At 36.1% G+C, this 27,234-nt stretch overlaps 1 protein-coding gene across 1 annotated transcript in view; it reads right to left on the bottom strand.

Moving 5' to 3' along the window:
- The window catches only part of Vps13B (vacuolar protein sorting 13B), a 1,316,993-nt gene that overhangs the window by 694,704 nt on the left and 595,055 nt on the right, over positions 1 to 27,234 (bottom strand). Inside the window, exons 24-25 of the mRNA XM_090406926.1 lie at positions 26,711 to 26,970; positions 9,465 to 9,600 (exon numbers count right to left, since the gene is read on the bottom strand). Of these exons, the coding sequence (XP_090263052.1) occupies positions 9,465 to 9,600; positions 26,711 to 26,970 (396 nt within the window). The remainder of the gene's footprint in view (positions 1 to 9,464; positions 9,601 to 26,710; positions 26,971 to 27,234) is intronic.

The raw sequence follows: 27,234 nt of genomic DNA, 5'->3' as shown, positions 1-27,234 counted from the left end.
CCTCTTTTATTCCATCTATCTCTCCTCTAGAACAGTCTTTCTCAGAAGTATTCTCTAACAACTGTGACATCCATCTCTTCATCAAAACATCAACAGATTTCCTCTTTCACAAAAAAGAAGAAGAAATCTTTTAAACAGTCCATGCTTAGAATATTATTCACATTTGGGTAGTGCACCTAAAACTCCTTAAAGATTCTTGATGATATTGAGAGAACAGCAACTTGGCTCATAGATGAACTCTTCCTCAATGATTCACTTTAACCTCTATTTCACAAACGCACAGTTTCAGCTCAGTGTCTTTTCATAACCCACAAAATACTTTGATAATTAAACATCAAGTGTTATGAGATAAATCTGAACTATTACACCATTGCTATGACATAAATGAGATAAAAATTTGGGAATCCTTGGAAATGGCACTGAATCGAAAACATTTAAATATAAACTAAAGTCATCATAGACATCATTAGACAAACATGCATGTGTGAATGCATAAACACACACACTGAACAACACATTGCACAATTAGAAATATTTTAAAAAACATCAATCTCTTGTATAACTACATAGTTAGCTACAGACGTAATCTTTATTGTCTACTAGTTTGCATGTTTACACCTGAAGAAACGTTATGTAATTAGGATGAAACATCATGTTTTTAATTAAAATAATTGTTACCATATTATTCTGATATTCTACCTTATAAACTCATACTTATATAATGCTGAACCAGCAGCCTACATACTTTTTTATATATACAGTACATTCCGGTTAATCAGAGCAGCTGTTTATTTGAAAGATATTAAAGAATGGAAACAAATCAAAAATATAACCCAAAGTTACTTCACTTATTTGGTCCACCATGCTGCTTTAGATGGAGCACATGTAGTGAGGTGCATAGAGAGTGTTGTTGTCAGTAAGCACTAGGATACAGATTAGGGAGAGGACGTGTATATTTTGGCAGTGTAATGACTTTACTTACAGTGACTGCTAGATGGAATACTTTTGATTAAAACATGTGTTAACGTTTTAGTAAAAGTGTAAGAAACAATGTAGTGATTTAATTTTAATTTTTATTTTTATAAAGACCCTGTTAAGATGCCAAGGAAAGATCTAACGTTAACAGATAAAATTGCCTTACTTGACAAAATAAAAAGCCAACTATCTAATACCAATCATTGTCAGGTGGCAGAGATAACCTGGGTTCTAAAATCTATAATTGCACTTTTTTAGAGCAGCGGGACAAACTGTGAGAAGAATGGGAATCACACGATGGATATCAGGGAAAATCCCAAAAACGGAAGTGAGAAGACAAGGATACAGATATTGAGGAGGCTCTCAATCAATGGTTCTCTATTGTAACTGGATAAGGCATGTGTGTTAATGGTCAAATGTTAAAAACCAAATCAAATGTGTTAGATAGAAAGCTGGGCCATGTGAACTTTAAAGCTACAGATGGTTGGTTATTGCGATAGAGAAAATATGATTCTTTGATAGATACCTACATATAATTAACCTCTTAAGGGATACTGATACATATGTTTGTGTTTAGTTTTTTAAATAGAAACATGGTTAACAAAGGTATACTGAAAGTTTGTCTATTTTTAAACATTTTTAACTTTTTGTGATATTTTAGCTTTTTCCATAAAATATTACATAATTGGGGCAGCTGCGTATATTGGAATAAAGTGTTTAGTCCCAATTAACCGGAATCCACTGTGTGCGTGTGTCTGTGTGTGTGCGCGTGTGCATGTGTGTGTGTGTAGACAAAAGAGAGGAGTAGTAGAAGTAATAAAGGAATGGATAGAAATAGAAAAGAGATAGTTATGAATGATTCCCTTTAAAAATAAAGAAAAATTAAGGAATGAATATTTTTTTTTTGTGCATGTGTGTGTATTTCTTATTATGTAAGTTTCTATAGAAAAGTTATTTATCTTCGATGTTGAAAATTTTGTCTTTTTGTGTGAAGATTGGAATGAAGGCTATTCCTGAATTTATGGGACTGACAGGTGTCAAGTAAAAACACAGGAATGTTCCAAAATAGTTGTATTCTGTTTCTGTGCAGGATAGTGGTGAAACTTATGAGATTATTATTATTATTATAATATTATTACCCCGAGATCTCATGGAGTCAAAGATCTGCGAGGTCCTTTTATCACACACACACACACACACACACACACACACACACACACACACACACACACACACACACACACACACACACACACACACACACACACATCTCATCATACCGTGTCTTAAACACACTCAAACTCCTTGCAGACACCACACTCTCAGGTAAGGCATTCTAATCATTCACAACTCTGCATGAAAAAACCTGCCTCTCACTCCCCCTACTCACACCCTCTTTATACAGTTTCCAGGGATGACCTCTGGTTCTCCCCTGATCTCCCACTATTCTCTGTAGAACTTCTCCACCAGTGATCCTATAACAACCCCTTACAAATTTTAGGTCTCTATCATATCTCCCCCTCTTCCTCCTGTCCACCAGACTCTGCAAATTACATCTTCTCAATCTTTCTTCATACTCGACATTACAGAGGTCAGAAACTACCTTAATCAGTCGCCTTTGGACCCTTTCCAACATATCTTCATCCTTCTGAAAACCCGGTGACCAAATCTGGGCACAATAGTCCATGTGTGGCCTAATCAAAGCCTTCTACAACAGAAGAAGAAGAAACTCCTACTTCTACACGTCAGTGTCCTCCGCATCATTCCCAGAAGCCTTTGTGTTGTCTTCACAATTTTCGCGATGTGTCCCCTAATTTGTCAACTTTTTTTTAGGCTGGATACGTGTTTAATTGCTGAATGCCCCAGAATTTATCTGATATATTAGTTCCCTAACATATCAGAAACATCAACAAGAAAAGAATAAAATTCCAAATTTTGATGGTCAGTCAACATTATAGTTTTGTAACCGAATGTTTTTTTTTTTTGGCTTTATTATTATTATTATTATTACCCCAAGACCACATGGAGTCAAAGACTCATCTGGGAGGTCCTTTTATCACACACACACATCTCATCATACCGCATCTCATCATGCAAGAAGTTTGAGTGTCTCTTAAACACATTCAAACTCCTTGCAGACACCACACTCTCAGGCAAGGCATTCTAATCATTCACAACTCTGCACGAAAAAAACCTGCCCCACACTCCCCTACTCACACCCTCTTTATACAGTTTCCAGGGATAACCTCTGGTTCTCCCCTGATCTCCTGCTATTCTCTGTAGAACTTCTCCACCATTGATCTTATAACAACCCCTTACCAACTTGTAGGTCTCTATCATATCTCCCCCTCTTCACCAGACTCTGCAAATTACATCTTCTCAATCTTCTCTCATATTCAACATTCCAGAGATCAGAAACTACCTTAGTCAATTGCCTTTGGACCCTCTCCAACATCTCTTCATCCTTCTGAAAACACGATGACCAAATCTGGGCACAATAGTCCATGTGTGGCCTAATCAAAGCCTTCTACAACAGAAGAAGAAGAAACTCCTACTTCTACACATCAGTGTCCTCCGCATCATTCCCAGAAGCCTTTGTGTTGTCTTCACAATTTTGGCGCTGTGTCCCCTAAGTTTTAGATCCTTATCCACTATCACCCCCAGATCTCTTATTTCCTCTACCTCCAACAATATATTCTCAGCAAGAATAAATTCTGCATCCCATCTTTGTTTTCCAAATTTTAAAACCTTAGGTTTTGCAACATTGAACTCAAATCCCCATTTCCATGCCCAATCACTCAATTTATTCAAGTCTTCTTGCAAGGCCACAACATCATCACTACTCTTTATGGTTCGTCCCAACTTTGCATCTGCAAACAACTGAATATCTCCATTCAAATCTTTGCCAATATCATTAATATACAAGTTAAACAGTAATGGCTCTAAAACAGACCCCTGAGGAACTCTACTAGTGACTTTCCTTTTCCTGGATATCGCACCCCCCATACATAACTTGTTGATATGTGTGTAGAGGCTTAAGTGCTGTGAGGACATCATGTTGGAGGCATAATGGATTTTTTTACAACACACAAAAAGAATTAAAATAGAATTTGATACTTCCTATATTTAGTCTTAGTCACTAGGACATCTACGGGGATTACAAAAACAATTAATGTAACATGCACACAAATATCATACAATGCTAAGCCCAACCACGTGGGTGACACTAAAGTCCTATCTAGGTTGAGCGCCTTCTAAGGGCGGTAGTAGGTGGTCTGGAATGTAAGGTGGGACCTCTGGTGATGAGTGTTTCCCAAATCTTCAGAAGCTTAATGCAACCGTATTTATTAATATTTGGTTGGTTTCTGAGAGCTGCTGCGGCTTCTAAGAAAAGTCTCTCTTTCTTGAATTTGCTGTGGTGGAGCATGGTGGTTTTCTTCCATGATACCCTGTGGGTGGTGTCCAAAATGGTCAGCCAAGCCTGAATGGCCATAGTTGTGTTTACAGATGTAAGACTTGTGTTCCTCCAAGCAGATGGATGCTGATCTGCCTGTCTGTCCAAAGTACGCCAGCTTACAGGAACAGGGTACTTTGTAAACTCCAGGCAGAGAGAGAGGAGGGAGCTGATCTTTCGTAGAACGGATAAGGGTAGCAAGTTTGCAGTGGGGCTTATATGCTGTGTGTAGGTTGTACTTTTTTAGTATCTTGGCTATTTTTTCGGATGTGCCACAGATGTAGGGTATGGTGATGGCATTTTTAAAATCTTGTTGACAAGAAGGACGGGGAATGAGGGAGGAACTGATTATTTTTTTGATACTGTGATCGCTGTACCCATTGGAGAGGAAAGTGCTGTGTATGTGGTTAAGCTCAGTAGTGAGGGCAGTTCCACTGGAACAAAGATTGTGGGCTCTCTTGGTAAGAGTTTTAATAATGCCATATTGTTGAGAGGGGTGGTGGTGGTGGGAGAGTTTGTGAATGTATCTCCCTGCGTGTATGTGGGTTTTCTGTATACAGTGAAGGCAAGTGTATCATTAGGCAGGCGTGTGACTAAGGTGTCTAGGAAGGGTAAACAATTGTTCTTTTCCTTTTCCATAGTAAACTGGATTCTTGGATGTAGGCTATTGAGATGACTGAGGAAGGAGTCTAACGTGTCTGGGCCATGAGGCCAAATAGAGAACACATCATCTACATATCTTAGCCAGATAGAAGGTTTGAGTGGGGCTGAGTCTATGGCTCGTTTTTCGAAATCTTCCATATAGAAATTGGCAGGGGGGGGTGGTGAGAGGGAGGGAACCCATGGCGGTTCCCTCTATCTGTTTGTAGATTTTGTTCTTCCAAGAGAAATACCCAGAGTTAATGGCAAAGGAAAAGAGATCTAAGATATCAGAAGGAAAAACGTTTTCTAAGAGAGATAAGGTGTCAGTTAAGGGAATATTGGTAAACAAAGAGGAGATATCAAAGCTTACCAATATGTCTCTCTTTCTTGAATTTGCTGTGGTGGAGCATGGTATCATGGAAGAAAATACCCTGTGGGTGGTGTCCAAAACATGGTCAGCCAAGCCTGAATGCCATAGTTGTTTTTACAGATGTAAGACTTGTGTTCCTCCGTGTTCCTCACAGAAAATTTAGCCTTGAATGATGCAGACATATTGGTAAGCTTTGATATCTCCTCTTTGTTAGAAACCAACCAAATCTTAATAAATATGGTTGCATTAAGCTTCCGAAGATTTGGGAAACACTCATCACCAGAGGTCCAACCTTACATTCCAGGCCACCTACTACTGCCCTTAGAGGGTGCTCCACCTAGACACTTAATTTTAGTGTCAGCCATGTGGTTGGGCTTAGTATTGTATGATATTTGTGTGCATGTTGCATTAATTGTTTTTGTAATCCCCGTAGATGTCCTAGTGACTAGACTAAATATAGGAAGTGTTAAATTCTATTTTAATTCTTTTTGTGTTTTGTAAAAAATTCATTAAGCCTCCAAAACAACTTGTTGATACCTATCATATAGCCAGTCTCCAATCCAATGCACTAATCTAATATCCAACCCCATCTGCTCTAGTTTGACTATCAACTTATCATGAGGTACTCTGTCAAAAGCCTTTGCAAAATCCAAGTATATTACTGTGTATCCTTCTCCTCTGTCCAAGGAAGCGGTCACTTTATTGTAATAAGTAAGTAGATAACTAACACATGACCTCCCTTTAGCAAATCTATGCTGTCCATCAAAGATAATACCATCTTGTCAACCCAACTCTGGATTCTAGTTCTCACAAGCTTCTCCAACAACTTAACCACAACACCTGACCCACAGATAGGGCTATAGTTTGAATGCTTGCGTTCGATCACCTCCTTTATGAAGTGGCACAATCTCGCCCTCCTTCCACTCCTTAGGAACTTAACCAAGTGCAAGACTCATATTAAAAAAATATGTCAAGGCAGGTGTCAACTCCCTGGCACATTCCTTCAGAATACACAGTAAGTTCCACAGCCTTATTTACATCTAGTTTACTCAACTCCCCAAACACCTCATGCTCACTTACAGTCAGTCTCTCCTCCCCATCATCAACTGCTCTCAATCTCTCCATGAAGTCACATTCGCAAGATTGAAAGATCTTTATGAACTGCTCATTAAGTATCTCCACCACACATTCTGCAACAGCTGTCTTTATACCATTTTCTCCAATCAATGTCATCCTTCCATAATCATTCTTTCTTTTAATGGCTACATATCGAAAGAACTCCCTAGGATCCTTTTTGGCTTCATTAGCTAACTGCTGTTCATACCTATCTTTAGCTACTCTCACCAACCAAGTCACCCTCCTTGCTTGATCTTTGTAGACCTCATGAAATTGGTTATTTCCACTTCTCTTATGCTGCCTCCACAATGCCCTTTTTCTCTGTATCGCATGCTTAATCTCTTTATTCATCCATCTCACACCAACCTTATTTAACCTTCTCACCCTTGGAATACATTTAGACATTGCATCTACTAGATAGTTTTTAAAATCCCCCCAAACTACACTGATCTCTTTTCCAGCTAACTCCTCATTCCACGCCACACCTGCAAGCTGTCCCCCTGAGCTCTTTATAATCACCCCCTTTGTAGTTCCACATATACCCTTTTCTCACAGGGGTTCTTGCACTGCTGGCAACCACCCAAGTAATCATCTCATGGACACTCTCACCAATTGGTGGATGATTTTACACCTCATTTATAATTACATCCTCTGATGAGATGACCAAATCGAAGACCCTTAATCCTCGTGTGCCCTCTGTTACATACTGTCTGAGGTAGTTATCCCTCAAAAACTCAAGAAACTTATTTTCTTTACTTCCAGTTGCTATCTCATCATTCCAGTCTATATTGCCATAATTAAAATCACCCATAATGATTACCCCTTTCTTATTTGCTTGGCTAATTTGACTATACATTTCACTATCACCACCATCCACATTATCTCGTCTATAACAACATCCAACCAAGTATTTGATTCCATTCGCCTCTAACTCAGACCATACTGCTTCAAAACCACTGGCACTATTTCCATCTTGCATCTCTACTTTGTATGGACATTACTCTTTCTCTATCATCAATAGCACACCCCCTCCCTTTTTACCCCTTCTATCCTCACGAAACACATCATACCCTTCCATCTCTATTCCTGTCAGGATGTCATCCTCTTCCAACCACGTTTCACTTATTCCGACAATCTTTGGGTGAACAGATGCAATTAGTGCAACCATTTCATCTGCCTTGTTTCTTATACTTCTAGCATTGGTATACAAACACAACAGCTCATTTCTGTATCTACAGCTAGTTCCACTGATACCACTCACTCGATGTGATCTCTCCATGTTAGACTGGGGCCATTTCCCTTTCTGTTTCTTGATTTTAGAACCCTTTTCAATTCCAACTGTTTCCTCTTGATCCCTGGTCATCCCATTCCTTTGCTGCCTACACATGCTCTCACCTCCTCTTGGAGCATCCACCTTTCTCACACTGTATACCCCTGTCCACCCTGAGCCTCCCAATTTCCCTGCTCCTCTTGCACACCCACTCTCTCATTTTCTATACTCATACCACTCACTTCCCCATTCATATCCACTTCTTCAATCTCTCCTGTCTTACTCTCCTGCTCTTCCATATCACTCCCCTCTCGATCTGATTCATTCTCCCTATTTACTTCTCTACCTTCCAGCAAGAGTCTCTCCAAGCGACTCACATCATAACCACTCAAATGCTGTCCATCGCTCCCATACAGCTCACTTTGTCCCTCAAACTCATTCCACACATTAACAAACTGTACTCCCATCTCCTCACACATTTCAGCCAGCATATCATTCGTAATCCTTGCTCTCCGCCTCATTTCACCACAGTCATAACACACTGACTACCCTTCCTGTCACACTATTCTCTTTTATCCTTCCAAGCAGCCTCCTGATATACATTCTAACACACTCTTTGTCCCCTCTCAAATCATTTGTACCAATTAATACTATTAATTCTTTTGCTCGCTCCCACCTCATATCCAATGCCTCAATCACTCTACTCATTTTACTGGCTGGAAAACATACCTTGTACATTTTATCCTCTAGCATACCTTTAATAATGGAGTCGCCATACAATGCTACTCGCTCATCTTTCATTAATTCTTTCATGCCATCATGATTTATTTTAATAGTTTTGACCTGAATTCTCTTAATTTCATTCCGCATCCATTTCATTTCTGGCCTCATCCAATCCAATTAAACTTCCAAATCTCGCGACACATTCTCTCTATCATTCAATCTTTCTAACTCTCGACCTCCTCTTCTCACTTTCACTCTCATTCATCCTTCTTTGATTCCGTACTTTTGGTCCAACATACGTCCAACGTTCACAATCATTCTTCCCACTTTCACTCTCATTTATCTTTCTTTGTTTCCATACTTTTGGTCTAACATGCATCCAACTTTCGCTATCATTCTTCTCACTTTCACTCTCATTCATCTTTCTTTGTTTTCATATTTTCAGTCCAACATGTTTCCAACTTTTGCCATCATTCATTCTTTCGATTTTTTCCACTTTCGATTTCTGCATCACGCCATTTATAGTTTCATTTGTTCTCTCAATTTTGTTTCCTTCTGCCACTCTCACCTCACTTTCGTCCCTTTTAACATCTGTTACGGTTTTCAAATCGCTCCTTTTCCTGTTTTCTGATTTTTTAACATTTTTTCGCCTCTCTTTCTCACCATTCTTCAAATAAACTATTCATGTTCATAATGTCTGCTTTAAACAGAAATTCAATGTTTTCAGACCATATGTTGTAGATACAGGTATTAGTTGTTCTTCTGAGCTAAAAAATTCTATTTCCTATTAATAATAATTGAAACCAACTTTACAAAATAGCCTGAATTTTTATATGTGAACAATCCAAAATATATCAGCCGGTGTATTCATAACCTGAAAAATGAATATAATAACAAAGAAAATGAGGTCTTACCAGTATCTTGTATGAACTGAAATACACCCTTCCTCAGATCATCACTCCAGGTTTGCTGCATACATTCCTGTTTTCTTTCAGCTGTTTTCTTTCTCTTTTTCAATAAAACATCTTTTGTTTGTTGCAGATTCTCTTGCTTGTAAGGAATTGTGCATATTATTAAATATAATAAAATTTGGAAAAAAAATTTTAATTTATTACAGTTTTTCTATTTAGAACAAAATGCTTGTAGAATTTTCAAAATAGTTACTTTGTCTAAATCATCAGTCTAAATCATTTACAGTCTAAATCATTTTGATAGCTTTAGATTTTGATAAGAGAGAGATAGAGAGAGAGAGATACATTAATGGATATCACTTATAACATGATGGAAAACAAAGGTAAAACCAAATTAATATCCATGGTTTTTCTTTTCTTTCATGTCGAGTATCTGATTCTTACTATTGCAGAACTTTGCAATGGCTGTTGAGATAAATCGTCATTTCCTTAAATATATGATTCTGATGTGTGTGTGTGTGTGTGTGTGTATATTGAATTAAGGATAAAAGCCTTAGTGTACCAGATCAGTCTAAAGATGTCAGATAACCATTTCATTCCTATACTACTAGAAGCTCTGACCAATTCAACAGGTAAATGATCTATCCCAGGAGATGTTCATTTTCTTTATCTTCTTTAATTTTTCTTCAATCTCTGCAAGACTTATTTCCTTATTACATCTTCCATCAATGTATTTATTCCAGTTTATATCACTATGGCTTTTATCCTTAATTCAATACACACACACACATGTATGTATGTATGTATCAGAATCATATATTTAAGGAAATGATGATTTATCTCAACAGCCATTGCACAGTAGTAAAGGAAAACATTACTGTATCACTGTACAAAGATTTATAAAAGGACAATGGAACAGGAATAGGATATAAAATGGAGGTAGGTCTAAGAGAAGAGCAGTTTGGTTTTAGAAAAGAATGATCAACTGATTTGACTTTTGTGACTGTAAATTGAAAAAAGCCTATTTATAGCATTTCTTGATTAAAAAAAAAAGCCTTTGATTGCATTCAATAGGAAAAGGACTGGGAAAGTTTGGAAAAGATAGGTATAAAAAAAAAGAGAAACAGTCATGATAAGGAATGCATACATTAACAGCTGTGTGAATACTAAATTTGGTAATTTGGAGTGGTTTACACTTCAAAATGGACTGTGGCAATGAAGCATCTTACCTCCACTGCTGTTCACTGTGGTGAGAAGTAGTGTCCTAGATACAGTTAATGACTAGCAAGGAGAAACAGCTGTGTTTACTGATGAACTATGGATTATATATTAAAGAGTGAGAGCATGTTTTTAAATCACAGAGAAAAAAAGTAAACATTAATGGTGTTAAATGGTGGAGAAGTTTTTACTACTCTTCAGGACTAAGAAGTATACTTTCTAGTGATGGAAGTTTAGATCATGAGATAATCAGGAGGATTTCATTGAGTCTAACCTTTTTTTAACAGTGTAAGCAGTCCACTTTGAAACAGTGAGGTTTCACTGAAGTAGAAGCTTTTGATTAACAAGAAGTTACTTTTTTCCCACTTTTATCTTATGCAGCAGAAACACGGAGACAGACAAAAAAAGAAACATAAGTAGAATGCAAGCAACGGAAATGAAAGTTTAACAATACTGTTAGCAAAAACAAGGAAAGAGAGAATAAAAAATGTGGACAAAAAAAAATTAGGAAAGGTTTGGAACTAGACAGAAGAAATGCTTGGGAATTCGCTCTTGAAGTGGTTTGGACATATAATGAGAATCAATTTTAAAAAAATACCAAGAAAAATGTATCAAATGAAAATTGAGATGAAAAGACCAAGAGAAAGACCATGGAAAAGGTGGAGAGTCCCGATAAGAGAAGATTAATAAAACAGAAATTTGAGCTCGAGCAGTATTAATAAAGAATGTGGAAAGAGAGAAAGGAGAACTCTGATTTGGCTGAGAAAGCAGTTTCTGCTAGAGTTATTGATAAAGAAGAAGAGTGTGTCTCTTAGTGAAAATATTTGTGTCACAATGAGGCAGACAAATTTTCATCATTCAAAAATGACACCTTCTGACCTACTTTTTTTAAAATAATCATAAACAGCGATTGCTAAAAGGGACAAAAACTATAAAACTCGAAAGGGAGTTTGTGAAAAATGTGAAAAATCAATCAGGTCTTCTGACATGATGTTCAATCCTTCTTGTAGTATGCCGTGTTATTAGGTATCCAATTCAATCTCCACCTTGGAGACTGAATAAGTGAGAATAGGATGGCAATTTGGGACTTATCCAACCAAGCTGTACAAAGCTTAAACGCAAAACAAAACATACTAGAGTACTTTGTTTTCGTCAAAGAACAAGATTGAATTCACAAAATCAAATTCACATGAGAAATGAAATGAGTGGCTGTTGTGTTGATGGCACCCATCTTCAATTCTACTAACACTGAATTTGGCTTTGTGAATTCGATCTTGTTCTCTGATGAAAACAAAGTACTTCAGTTGGTATAATTTTGTGATTTTTGATTTTAGTAATTAGTATAATCAATTTATCTTTATGCTTCCTAAGATATTCTATGGAGTCATTTTTCATCTAATTAATTATAGTAATTATAAGCATTATGAACCAAATTGATTATTTCTTAAATTGATAAAAATGTTAATTTCTTTTAGATTTCAAAATGCAAGAAAATATAATTAGAAAAATCCTACTTACTTCCTTCCGAGTAACAACAGTTTCATAGAAATTTCCCACATACACAACTACTTTGTAAATAGGTTGCATTTATATATACAGTCAGGTCTCTTTTTATGCAGTAGATAGGTTCCACAGAAAACCGCATATAAAAAATCGCACAAAAAATACCTAACTTATGTTGAAAAATTAGGGATATGTTCCATAATTTTCTAAAACCGCATAAAACCGAAGCAACGAATTAAAATAAACCAAAAATCGTATAAAAAAGTTTATAAAAATTCAGGGAAATAAGAATGGCTAAGTTTGTTTTAAAGCTTTATTCATTTAATTTTATTGAAAAGTAACTGTTTTTTTTTTTTTTTACATTTTTTCATCAGAATTATCATCGCTATTAGACAATATCTGACAACGTTTGCAAACTGGTGTATCACCAGAAGAGATAGTCAGTGCATCGGATCTGTATGGTAAAGGCAATGGTTCTTCACAAACAGAATTAGCTTCACCCTCATTCTGTGCTGATTTTTTTTTATTCTGACAATGTAATCAGTGATTAAACTTTGCAATGATGATTTTACTAATTTTTTTATACAGCTCACGATATCCAGACATGCAGTTCTTCAGCTCATGTTGGAATTTAACCACACTACCGGCCAGGACATATATATACATTCAAGTAAACATGGATGCGAAGTACATATTAAAATTGCAATACTATTGATATTACATTGAAATATATGATGGATACGAAGCATATGAGGATGCATATTTGATCCATAATGGCAGGTAAGGTGGTTAAAGGCTCATTCAGAATTTGTGTCATGAACAATTTGTTTCACAGTTCAAGACCTTCGCGAGCAAAGGTTGGTCAACTGGTAGAGCCACTGCTATTAATGGCTCACATAAAAAGTTAAGCAGGTTTGAGCATAGTTAGTAGTTGGAAGGGGATTTTAATCGTTCAATGCTGTTGGCACACTCTCCCTCGATGAGTCTTTGGACTCCCTGGAGATGTCAAATAATAATAATAATAATATTTGCAGTGAGGGGGAGACAGGTTTTTCTTCCACTTCACTATCGTTTTCTAGATCTTTGACGATATCTAAAGTTAATCGATATCCAATAATATCATTGTTACTTAAGGCATTATCCACAACCAATTCATCCACGTCATTCTGGCTAAATGTATCAAAATATTCTCCACCAATTTCATGTGCCAAAGTAATGATTTCAGCTGATAATGTAGATGTTTGGATGGTTGCAATGTTTGCTGCTTTCCAGCAGGCATTTAAAGTTTGTGGTCTTATTTCAGCGATAATAGATGCAACATGATTTAAACAGTCCAAAATAGAATTTTTTTTCCAAACATCAGTTACTCTTAATGATTCATTTTCTAGTTTATCCGATATAAATTGAAAAGTGTGCTTAGCGTAACATTTTTTAAGAGTAGCAATTATGCCCTGATCTAATGACTGAATAATGCTTGTTGTATTGGGTGGAAAAATACTACCTGCACATTTGGATTTCTAAATGTGGTTGACTTGGTGCATTGTCAACAATTAATAAATTAATAAAACTTTAAAATCGAGAGTTCTTTGCTTCATGTATGTTTACACTTCTGGGACAAAGCAATTATTGAACCATTCAGTAAATACAGCAGTTGTTATCCAGGCCTTTGTATTAGCCATCCAATGTACCGGCAGCTGTTTTAGATCTTTGCCTTTTAGAGCACGCGGTCTTAGAGATCGATTTACTAGGAGGGGTTTCAACATTAGATCCCCCTGATGCATTGCTACAAAGTAACAACGTTACTCGATCTTTGCTTGCTTTAAACCCACTTGCTTTTTTCTCAGACTTTGCAATGTAAGTTCGACTAAGCATTTTTTCCCGAACAATCCTGTTTCGTCACAGTTAAACACTTGATCGGGACAATATCCACCATCTTCAATAATTTTGACTAACTTCTCTTTAAAATTTTTGGCTGCTTCTTCATCTGTTGCTGCGACCTTGCCTGTAATCTTCACATTATGAAATGCATTCCTTTTTGAAAACCCAGTTAGCCATCCTTTTCTAGCCGAAAATTCTTTATCAGCCTGGGAAGAGGAAGTAGATGCTCCAATTGCTCCATCTGTTAATAAAACCAGAGCTTTTTATTTAATTAAATAACCACTTATAGGAATTCTTATTTGAGTTAATTCTTCAATCCAAATTACGAGCGCTCGTTCCGTTTTTTTCTAATAAAGCATCTCTTGAGTACAATGAAAATTTGGCACTTAGTTTTGTGCCAGAAATGACAGATTTTCTTATTGCGACTTCATTCTTTTTAATTGCTCTTATAGTAGATTCGCCTAAATTAAAATGTTTACCAATCGCTGGAGATCCCTCTCCTTTTGCTAATCGATCTAAAATTGCAATTTTCATTTTCAAAGAAACTGCTTTCCTTTGGTGCTTTTTTTCCTCCATTGGGCCAAATTAAATCTTTAAAATAAAAATTAGCAAAATTTAGACTTACGGTAATGAAAAGACGAACACAAACTTACTCACATGTAAAATTAAACTCAAGGACACTCACAGCTTACACGTTATCATGTTATGTCAGAATGTGCTGCAACATGCTGTTCATTATGTACAACGGTACTTGGTAGAGCCTCTGCTACTAATGGCTCAGTTAAGTAAGTTTGAGCGTGGTTGGTAGTTGGAAGGGGACCAATCATTTGATGCTGTTGGCACACTCTCCTTCGATGAGTCTTTGGACTCCCTGGAGGTGTCAATTAATAATAATAATAATAATTTTCGAAGTTATGCATCGCATCGCATAACTTCAAAACCGCATAAAAAAGATACGCATAAAAAGAGACCCGAGTGTATTTTTATTAGTTGTTATACAAATAACTTTGTATATTATACTTGCCAAGAAATTATGTTCTTGTTTAATCCTTTATCCAAATGTAAAGGTTTGTGCATGAAGTATCTTTACAACTGGGCTTCCTGTATACAAAGGCTGATGACTTTATATCAATTCTCTTAGTATCCCATAATACAAAGTATGCATACTTCCTTATAGACATGCATAATCCTATGCATTAGGATAAAATCACTACTCAGGTCAGCTTTGATGTTTACTAAGGTATTGTTAAAATGTATGGTGGTGGTGATGGGAGGGAGATCTCTCTCCAAAACCTACGGTGATAACCAATATCACTCTAAATCTCACTGAATGATGCCTAAAAGACTACTACTACTAACTCATCACTCCTAATATGAATTACTCCAAGGCAGGAAACTCTGCAGTAGCTCCCCTCTATAATAGGCAAAAATCAGCCACCAAGATTATTAAATGTCATCAGTAGGAGTCAGAGCCAGGAAGATACCAAAGTTGAATTAATACAGAAGTCATATACTTCCCACATACAAGTAGTAAAAAAGATGTATCACTTATTAGAGAGAGTTGTGGATAAGATTTTCACTTATTTACAAAGCAAATTATACTTGCCATGAAATATATATTTTTGTTTAATCCTTTATCCAAGAGTAAGCAAAGTTTCCATGGGCAGTATCTTCACAGAGAGAGTGTCTGATGATTTCACATCAACAACAAGTGAAAAAAAAAAAAAAAAAAAAACTTTTCACAACAAACTGTGATCCAGAGTATTTTAATAATAAGGTGATATATATTTTTTACTATTTGTATATGGGAAATATATTACTTCTGCATTAATTCAAAATTGATATTTTCCTGGGTTTAGATCCCATTGTTGATATCTATTATACACTGCTTGTAAAGAAGTCAGCAAACACCCAATGGGCAATGTTGCATCATGCCATGTAATGAGTCACGATATCTGGCTGGTAAAAATTGGAATAATATGATCCTCCAAAGTCAGTGCTACTGCATCCAGGTGAAATGGCTGTGAGAAGGGAACTTCTGACTGATGGAGTTTGAAGAGGTATTGTGATAGGAAACAATGTCACAGGTCTATCTGTTTGGCAAATTGTTGACCAATTGGTCCATTCTACATCAATAATCAATGATATTGATTGCTGACCTAACAATATTGAAATGGAAGTGCAGGAAGTCAACTGCAAGTGCTACATGCAGTGGATGACCTGCCACACTCATTGAATGTGACTTAGAGTGCTATGAAGAATAATATGAAAACATTCCAATTTACAAAATAAAGATTTATTGTTACATAAACCATATATTTACAACGTACTTAAGCTCTTGCAAATTGCCTACCGGTTTCGCTAGTAACTGACCAGCATTCTCAAGGTTTGCATAGTACAAAAAAGAGGTAAATGCAAAAAAGGTTTTGTCTTTCCATATGATGAAGATGTCATCCACATATCTCCACCATATAGAAGGTTTAGGAGTAATGCTGGTGAATATTTCATCTTCAAATTTCTCCATGAAAAGGTCTGCACATGGTGGCGACAGAGGGCTGCCCAGGGCTAGGCCTTCTAATTGTTTGTATATCTTGTTGTTGTTAACTTTGAAAAAATTTGATTGTAGGCAATGCTCGAACATCTTTGTGATATCTGCAGGAAAGAGATCTTTGATAATGTTCATTACTTCTTCTACTGGTACATTCATGAACAAGGACACTACATCTAGGCTGGCCATTATGTCTATTTGTGTAATTTTTATGTTTTTAAGTTTGTCCACAAAGTGTTGAGAATTTTTTAAGTAGGACTCTGTTTGTCTAATTTTTTCCTTTAAGTAAATTCGCTAGGTGCTTAGCCAATAGGTACATTGGGGATGACCTGCCATCCACAATCGGACGAAGTGGCACTTCTTCTTTATGCACTTTAGGCGCCCCGTACAGTCTAGGAGTGATGGGATGTGAGGATTTAAGTTTTTGTTTTAGTTCTTCAGGCCAAGTATTCATGTTACGGATCAGGAAGTTTGTCTCATTGTGGTTCTTCATTGTGGGATCTCTGGTGAGGATTTTGTACGTGGAACTGTCAGATAGTAAGTCGTTTAACTTCTTCATGTAGTCTTTTGAGTTAAGGATAACGGTGGCATTCCTCTTGTCTGCTTTCATAATTATTATTTCTTTGTTCTTCCTTAAGTCCCCAATAGCTTTCCTATCATATGGAGTGGTATTCAGTTGTGTTTGTTTTGCTGTTGCTAGGATGATAGTGCTTTTGAATCTGATGTTGTTGGCTACACCTTGTGGTAGTGGGTAGAGACATTTTTCAATTCCACACATAAAGTCCATTTTTGGGATGTAATTAGGAGTGATAGAAAAGTTAAAACCTTTTTTTAGAATCTCCGATTCATGTTTCAAAAGGCAGTGATTCGACAGGTTGAAGATCACTTTGTTAACTGGGAGGCCATTGTGTGTCTGGTATTTTTTCTTGTACAGTTCATTAAATTTTCTAATTTGTTTGGCTTTATTGAACTGGAAAGTTTTCTCGTAGCTCGGTTCTAACATGTGGTCTATATAATTCCAGGTTGTATAATCAAGACTGTTGGAAATGTCATCAAAATATTCGTGGCAATTAATATCACTAATATTCAATTCGTACCTGATGTGTTGGATTCTTTCTCTGAGTAGTGCCAATGACGCTTTGTGGTAAATTCTTCTGGCTTGTATGGATTTAATATGCCCATTGATTATAAGAAATTTAGGCATGATGGAGAAATCCCTACACCTTTTTAGGAAAGTTAAGTGGTTCAATAGCTTGGCCTTCCTGCATTTTTCCTTTTCTAAGCACCGAACTTTGTGTTTCATTAGACTATTTAAATTGAACATGTTTTGGTCATAAAGTATTACAAAATAAAGATTTATTGTTACATAGACCATATATTTACAACGTACTTAAGCTCTTACAAATTGCCTACCGGTTTCGCTAGTAACTGACCAGCTTTCTCAAGGTTTGCATAGTACAAAAAAGAGGTAAATGCAAAAAAGGTTTTGTCTTTCCATATGATGAAGATGTCATCCACATGTCATTGGCTACACCAACGGAGATATGTGGATGACATCTTCATCATAAGGAAAGACAAAACCTTTTTTTGCATTTACCTCTTTTTTGTACTATGCAAACCTTGAGAAAGCTGGTCAGTTACTAGCGAAACCGGTAGGCAATTTGTAAGAGCTTAAGTACATTGTAAATATATGGTCTATGTAACAATAAATCTTTATTTTGTAAATTGCAATGTTTTCATATTATTCTTCATAGCACTCTAAGTCACATTCGATGAGTGTGGCGGGTCATCCACTGCATGTAGCACTTGCAGTTGACTCCCTGCACTTCCATTTCAGTATTGTTAGGTCAGCAATCAATATCATTGATTATTGATGTAGAATGGACCAACTGGTCAACAATTTGCCAAACAGATAGACCTGTAACATTGTTTTGTAATACTTTATGACCAAAACATGTTCAATTTAAACATTGCAATTTGTCAGCTGACACAATGAAAGCGGAGTTCCAGGCATCAACTGGAACACAAATCCAAACTAAAATATTCAGAACCAAGGATCACAATATGCAAGCCCCTACATTATTGCCTGAACCAACATGCAGCATTGTCTTCAGTGGTTCAAAGAGCATGTACAGTGGGACGGGGAGCTTGCAAAGCTCTGTTACAGAGTGATGAATCATGCTACACCCTCTACCAATCAGATGGATGGGTATGAGTGTGGCAGATGACGTGGGTGCTTGTTCTCCACACTATGGTATCTAATGACTTCTTTCCAAGAAGAGCACACACACACAAAATTCATTTCAGACAAATTATCGAGACTACAACTGTGTTTATTTCCTGATGGCTCGACCTTCATATTAAGGTCATCATCTGGAGTACACACACACACACACACACACACACACACACACACACACACACACATATATATATATACAGAGAGAAAAGCTATATCGCATTTCACACAGTATGCCAAAGAGACAATGATTTGATCAATGGTTATTCTACTGGTCTGCCCTCTAGCAAAAAAAAATTAAATTAAAATAAAATAAATAAATGAAATAAAATAAAATAACTACATCAAAGCTATATTCTATTTATGACAACATCAGATAACAATTTCATATAGAGCTTTATTATTAGTCTTATAGGATCTTAACTCTATTATTAGAGTTAAGATCCTGGATAACCTATAGTCCTATTTATAATTCACTCTTAGGCAGAAAGGTTATGTGGGTAGAATATGTGCCTTTCATATTCTTGGGATATTCAGACCATCATTATTGTTAGGATTAGGGCAGTTGATAATAATTTTACAGCCCTCCTTAAATTTACATTCATACCATGTTTTGGTGTGATGTAAACAACAGGTGCCTTTCCAGTCAATTCTATGAGAATATTCAAGGCATAATCAGAAAGGTTGGCTTTACTAGTTATTAAATTTAACATGCTGTTTATGTTCCTTTTTAAATTGTGCATCCTGTTTCCCCTTATATATGGCAAATTACAGGTGCAACGAATATAGTATACTCCAGGGTGGGCCAGCAGAGAAAGTGGATCCTTGGATGAGTTGAGCAAGTTCTTCAATTTTGCAGGAGGGATTCTGATAATTCACAGAGATTTAATGCACAAGCGCTGCAATCGTTACAGTAAACTAAAGATGCATGTTTTTGATTTGATTAATTAACTGTATTGGATAATTTTAATTAATCAACAGTAACCCAAACTGAACAAGCTGAAAACAATAAATTTGCCTCGACAAAGGCACTATGAATATAGTGCCATACCACTATATGGAGAAAGCAATGCTCAGAGAGCAGATTCACACTACTTGCAAAAACTTGGCCTTTGCTCAAAATCAGGTTCAGAATTTAAAATCGGAACTTCTAAGTTGTTTAGAAGTTCCGATTTTTGAATCCAGATACGTGGGACATCCTGAGAGGATTACGGACAACTGTGCTAATCATATCCTTGAAACAGAAAGTAAAACTCATAACCAAATTTCATGACTTAAAGACCAAGAATATTCAGAAAGCCAACGGATAAATTTGTATTTCTCCAGAGTGAATGAAAACAGCCAACCACAAGCCCATGATAACAACAACCAACCAGAAGTAAGGGATAACAGGAGCCACCAACTGCCATGTGTTAAGTACTCTAGATATCTTTTCAGATGTGCCTTTAATGTATGGGATGGTGACAGTTTGTTGTAGAATTCTGTGGTAGACAGTGGGGGGTGGGATTTCTGAGGAGCTTATGGGGATTATAGCCCTTGATCAGGAAGGTGCGGCATAGGTGAGAAAGTTCAGCCCTGAGAGCAATGATATTGGAACAAATAGATCAATGAATCAATCAAATTGCACAAATTGTTCAATGGAAGCCATTATTTTGGCTTTTGGAACTTCTTTAGGAGTAATGGCAAAGTTGTGTCCCCGCCTTAACACACTTCTTTAGTTAAGGTTACCGATGATAAGTTTACAACAATGCCATCTTGTTGTAATTGCGGCCGCTGCATAGCACTGCATTGGAGGATTTCAAATTTCTTCTGGTGCCAGTTTTTAACTTTGGCAAATTCTTTGTTGGCTGTAGAGTCGGAGATGCTGTCTAGGATATCCCATAGCTCTGGGTTTAAAATGTTATATAGTATTTGCCACAACTTTGCATTACTCCTAAAGAAGTTCCAAAAGCCAAAATAATGGCTTTTGGAACTTCTTTCAGGTTGTATATCCCACATTCAACACGGGATAAACGACCTGCCTCCAGCAATAGCAATAATATTCGGTTAGACGTGGCCAACATCCTAATCCATTCTAAGCCTTCCAAAAATAATATCCCACATAAAGAAATCATAGCTCTAAAAGAGCTACACAATAACAACCACATTACCATAACCAAAGCAGACAAAGGAAACGCAATTGTGGTGATGGATACAACAGAATATGAAAGCAAAATGCATGCACTTCTCCAAGACCAGTCAACAAACCAAATTATAGATTGGAATCCCACCAACTCACAAAAGAATAAGGTGTGCAAATTATTGAACAAAGTCACATCCTGGCCTAAAGAAACAGTCAACAAACTCAAGCCATACCATGTTAAAACACCCAGGATATATGTAGCTCCAAAAATTCACACACAAGGTACACCTTTATGCCCTATTGTAGATAGTATAAACAGTCCTACATATAAACTTGCTAAATATTTAGCCAAACTACTAGCCACTTTCACAAACAATTCTCCCTTTTTTGTTAAAAATTCTACCCACCTAAAAAGTATTTTAGAAAACCACACAGTAAAAAGTTCAGACTTAATGGTGAGTTTTGATATCACCTCACTATTCACGAATGTACCTTTAACTGAAACCCTTAATTTACTAAATTCACGATTTCCCCTTAATATATTTCAGCTATTTAAATTCACAGTACAGGCAGGTACATTTTTAGTGCATTTAAATAGCCAGCATCCAAAAATCCACTTTACAATGGAACTAGAGCCAATGACTGTCAGCCCTTCCTGGACACACCAATTATATGCCTTCCAGAAGGTTCCTTATCATTCTCGGTTTATAGAAAACCCACACATAAAGGGATATATTTACATAAACAATCACACCATCACATATCTCAACAATATGGTATTCTACAAACACTAACCCATAGAGCTAGAGCAATTTGTTCCAACGACATTGCTCTCAATGCTGAACTTTCTCGCCTACGTCACACCTTCCTGACCAAGGGCTATAATCCCCATAAGATATAGTAAAATAATAAATGCCCCCCAGAAATTCCCCCAACAGTCTACCACAGATGACTACAACAAAACTGTCACCATCCCATACATTAAAGGCACATCTGAAAAGATATCTAGAGTGCTTAACAAACACCAACTATGCACTGTATTTAAATCTTATGTCAAATTGTCAACTCTCATCCGTTCACCTAAGGACAAATTCTCTCCTTTATCACATCCAGGAGTCTATGAAGTGCCCTGTTCATGTCATCAAGACTACCATAGACAGACAGGAAGAACTGTGGACATCCGCCTCAGTGAACACAAAAAATATATCCAGCACTTTCGCTATGTCGGGTCTAGCAGACCATGCTTTGGACACCCCCACACACAGGATCGATTGGAAAAAAACAAAAGTGCTGCAGAGAAGCTTTTACAAATCAGAGAGGTGATTCCTGGAATCAACAGAAGCCTTGAAACATACTCCAAACCTCAACAAGTATGGCTGTATAAATCTACCAAAGATTTGGGAGACAGTCATCCTATGACCAAATTAATACCTGCTCTCTCTCTCTTGTTTTTTTTTCCCAATAGATGGGGCCTAATTAGGACTTTAGTCTTTGTGTTGCATGCTACAATTGTTCATACTAGTCCCATTGTTATACTGGATTGTGGTTGTCTCACTATGGTAACAAACTTTATTTGTGTGCTCTGAAGATGCTGGATAGAATACCAGCAAAATATTAGCAATTAAGTCAATAAATAGTTATTTTCTTATCAATCTGTGTTTGCATCTATACCATTAAAATCCAATCAACATGTACAACGAACACATAAACCTTTCCACATGATTAACAAACTGGATTTTATATACCATATTAAAAGAAGCTTAAGATTTCTCCCAACCACCATAGCTGATACAATACGTTTGGAAATTTTGAATATTTTAAATTTAAATACAGTATTTTTCCATAGATAATGTGCTCCCCCCAACATTTTCATCGCTCCTTTTGATGTATAGATAACGTGCATGCATCAACTAGTGGTAGAGTTAGGAAGTATAGACAGAGGACGGAGGAATTCTTTAAAAGCATGTGCATTGCTAGTAGCAGTGGTCTATAATTCCGTACATCCTGTTTTAAAATATTTCATAAAGTAAATCACTATTTGTTTATATTTTGTTATTAGATCTGAATTACCCATGGATGAGGTTCCCGTAAGTTTTGACATGCCTAGTTCCAGGACTGTGAATATGAAGGGAGCAAAATAGGTTTCAGTTGCTACAACAGGACACGAAAGGGCTAACTTTACTGTGGTTCTCTGAGTAACTGCAGATGGTTCCAAACTGCCACCGATGGCGATTTTCAAAAGAAAGACTGTTCCGAAAGGTTGTGATTCCAAAGATAATATTGTTACTGCTAATGATAAAGGTTGGATAAATTCCGAGGTTATGAAATTTTGATTGGAGAATGTGTAGCGAAAGAGAAAAATGGCATTTTTCAAACCAAAACCTTTGTTAGTGTTGGATTCGTGCAGGGCACGCACGACAACAGAAGTTAAAACAATTGTAAGTATTCCAAATTGGCCATCATTCAAGATGGTTTAACAAAAAAAACTCCAACCCCTTGATCTGCAGTAAATAAACCATTCAAAGACAATTTGCGGGCTAAGTGGGAAGACTGGATGATGAATGGCATCCATGAATATAACAAAACAGGGCAGATGAAAAGAACGTCATATAAAGATATAGTTATGTGATTGTAGAAAGATGGGCTGCTGTAAGTGAAAACTGTGTTAGAAATGGTTTCATTAAAGCAGAAGGGAATGCAGTGGTGTCCGGTTACAATGATCATAAAGAAATACCAAACGAAATTTTTAACGCAATTGATTCTTTCAATATTGAGTCTGATGAAGAATTTTTTGGATTTGAATAGTATAATGTTCAATAAATATTAAGTAATACTTCTACCTTAGTTTTGTTATTACATTTGATTTATCTCTCATACCTTTCTAATGTATGCTGCGCATGTTCATTTTTAACGAATTTAGACTTTTTTGTGTAGATAATGTGCACGTTATCTATCAAAAAATACGGTAATATGAAAACAATAACTAGCAACATAACCAAATCTGAATTGGCAGCTGCAAAATTGATAAAATCAAATTCGGACATCGTAATCACTGCTGAATAAGGAAGTGCCACAGTTATTTTAAACCGAACAACATATTTAGAAAAAATGAATCAATTCATCTCAAACAACATCAGCTATCAACTTGTTAACAATAACCCAACCAACCAGATAAAAAAGAAAATGGAAAAGTTACTTAAATCAGTCACTTCTAGGCCTGAATATACTTGTGCATTATGCTCATTTCCTGAGAATTTAAGGTGGTTTACCAAAGATTCACAGACAGAATTTATCATTCCAGCCGATAGTTGACGGTATACACAGCCAGAATTATCATCTAGCCAAGAAACTAGCATCAACACTCCAGGAGTTGGTAGGTCATTTCCCCTCTATTAAACACACACAACACTTTGCAAACAAAATCAAAGACAACACACTGGAAAAAAGTGATTTATTAGTCAGTTCTATCATCTCTGCACTCTTCAAAAATGTTCCAATCAATAACACAATTCTACTGTTACCGGACAGATTCCCTCATGATATCACAGCGTTCTTTGCACATGTACCACGTTCTGGCTATTTTGTGTGGCAAAACACTTTCTACCTACAAAATGAAGGCACAGCCATGGGCTCACCATTATCCCCCAACTACTAACTTTTATATGGAAGCCTTTGAGCAACATGCTCTAGATTCCTCTCCTTTAAAACCCAAAGTCTGGTTTAGATACGTTGACGATGATTTGCTATCTGATTCCAGGGCTGCCAGACATAGGACGTTTTCCACAGTCACCTAAACAAACAACAAAAACACATACAATTCACAATTGAGATTGAAAGGTAGAACACACTTCCTTTTCTGGATACACTTGTGACACATCTTCCTTCTGGTAGTCTTTCCTTCACTGTTTACCAGAAGCTTACACATACTGGCCAATATATACACATAAACTATTACTACCACCCAACACAAAAACTAAGTGTCATTAACATACTAAAAAACAGGGCTTTGAAGATTTGCTCCAATGAACAAGCTCTTAAAGATGAATTACAAGTTAGCAGCAATACTTTCCTAAAACTGGCCACGACCAAAATACTATCAACAAAATTCTTCACAAGACCTCACCTAAAAACAAAAATAAACTAGACTACAATAAAACTGTAACTATTCCATACATTAAAGGGAGGATATCAGATAAAATAAACAGAATACACAAAAATACAACCTTAAAGCCATCTTTTAAACCTCCCGCAAAATTAAAGAACTTACTCAACTCACCCAAGGATCTACGTCCTCCACTGGCCCAGCCTGGAATATACCGTATTCATTGCAACTATAATTTTCCCTATATAGAGGAAACAAGATGCACAGTTCCTATCTGAAAAAAAGGAACATAAACATCACAGTAAATTTAATAACTATGGGAAATCCAGCCTTTCTGATCATGCCCTGAATACTCTACATAGAATTAACTAGAAAGACACCTGTTATTTTACATCACACCAAAATGTGATATGAACATAAATTTAAGGAGGCCTGTGAAATTCTTATCAACCCCCCTAATCTTAACAATAATAATAGTCTAAAAAGTCCAAAAATATGGAAGGCATATATTCTACCCACCTAACCTTTCTACCTAAGAGTCAATTATAAATAGAACTACATGTAATCCAGGATCTTAACTTTAATATAACAACTCTCGTGTTAATTTAGGACATCACTTTTGTTGTGATAAAACGATTTATATGAAATTGTTCTCTGATGTTGTCATAAATAGAATATAGCTTTGATGTAGTTATTTTATTTTATTTTTCCACTAGAGGTCAGGCCAGCAAGTAGCCATTGATCAAATCATTGTCTCTTTGGCATACTGTGTGAAATGCAATATAGCTTCTCTCTCTCTCTCTCTCTATATATATATATATATATACACACGTGTGTGGGTATGTGTGTACGCCAGATGATTACTTTAATATGAAGGTCAAAATGTCGGGAAATTAAAATAATTATTTCTAACACGGTTGTAATCTCCATTATTCGTCTGAAATGAATGATCATCACTGTGTAACACTAAAAGAAATGACATATACATAGAAGTAGGTAAACTTTGATGGTTTGTGAATATTTGATTAAAGTTTACAAACTTCTATTTAATCATGCTACTAAGTAAATAATTGATGACAATTATTTACTTAGTAACATGATATTTCATCCCAAATGCACAGGATTTCCTGTACAACTGGGATCAAACATTTTGTTACTAAATAAATAAATGGCATCAACTTATTCCAGTGTTCTGGCCTTATAAATTTTATCAAATACACACACACACCCACACCCACACACACACACACATTAAATACAAAAAAATAATTATAAATGAAATACCAAATAGTAGAATAAATATTATTAATATGTGAAATTTAATGCAATTTTGAGCAATGACAGTGCTTTGCTGCACTGCATATCAAATGTTTGCATGCAGCATATTTTTAATCATTTTATGTGATTTTTCTAGCAGGGAACCAGCCATTGATAATGCCCTGCTGGAATTTTCCCTTTGGTCTATGTGTATACTAACACAGCAATACAGATTTCCAACCTCTGATAAACAGAATTATAATTCATGAATCAAGTTCTTAGTCCTGGCCTACATCATGCTCTAAGACCACATTATTATGCACTTTTAGTAGTAAAGGATGTCTATTTTATAAGTCTATGCTAACACAAAAATAAAATTTACCTCAAAAAAGTTGGTCATATAATTTAATATGGAATGTAATGCTTGTATCTGATTTATTCCAACTGTTAATAATACTGTTCCTCCATGTAACTGCATCATCAATTTTGGAAGTGGTGCACAAAGCAACCATGGTTCCCAAACTGCTTCTGCTTTTAATGTGGCTGAGAAAGGACTTATAAGTGGACATGGTTTACCATGGAATATTGTTTTTAATAAAAGTCCTTTACATTCAAACTCTGACTTCATACTTTCCACAGCACCTAAAAGAAAATAATAATTTTTGGTTTCCAGTAGCCTGTAACCACAATGCTAATAGTAGTATTAATGATATTTTTAATAACCGATGTTATAGTCATATAATATATGGCTATATATCATGCCTTAACTTGCTACCAATTTAACAGATACTTAAATTCTAACCCAATAATGAATTACAAAGATAATTTTAGGATATTATTCAAACATGCTAGTGTAAAAGTATTTCACATATTTTTGCATATATGTAAGCTATACAAAAGTCAAAA

This window comes from Typopeltis vanoorti, chromosome 17, assembly GCF_054136105.1.
Source record: "Typopeltis vanoorti isolate ZY-2024b chromosome 17, IOZ_Tvanoo_1.0, whole genome shotgun sequence".
Taxonomy (NCBI): domain Eukaryota; kingdom Metazoa; phylum Arthropoda; class Arachnida; order Uropygi; family Thelyphonidae; genus Typopeltis; species Typopeltis vanoorti.
This window is presented reverse-complemented; position numbering and strand designations above follow the sequence as displayed.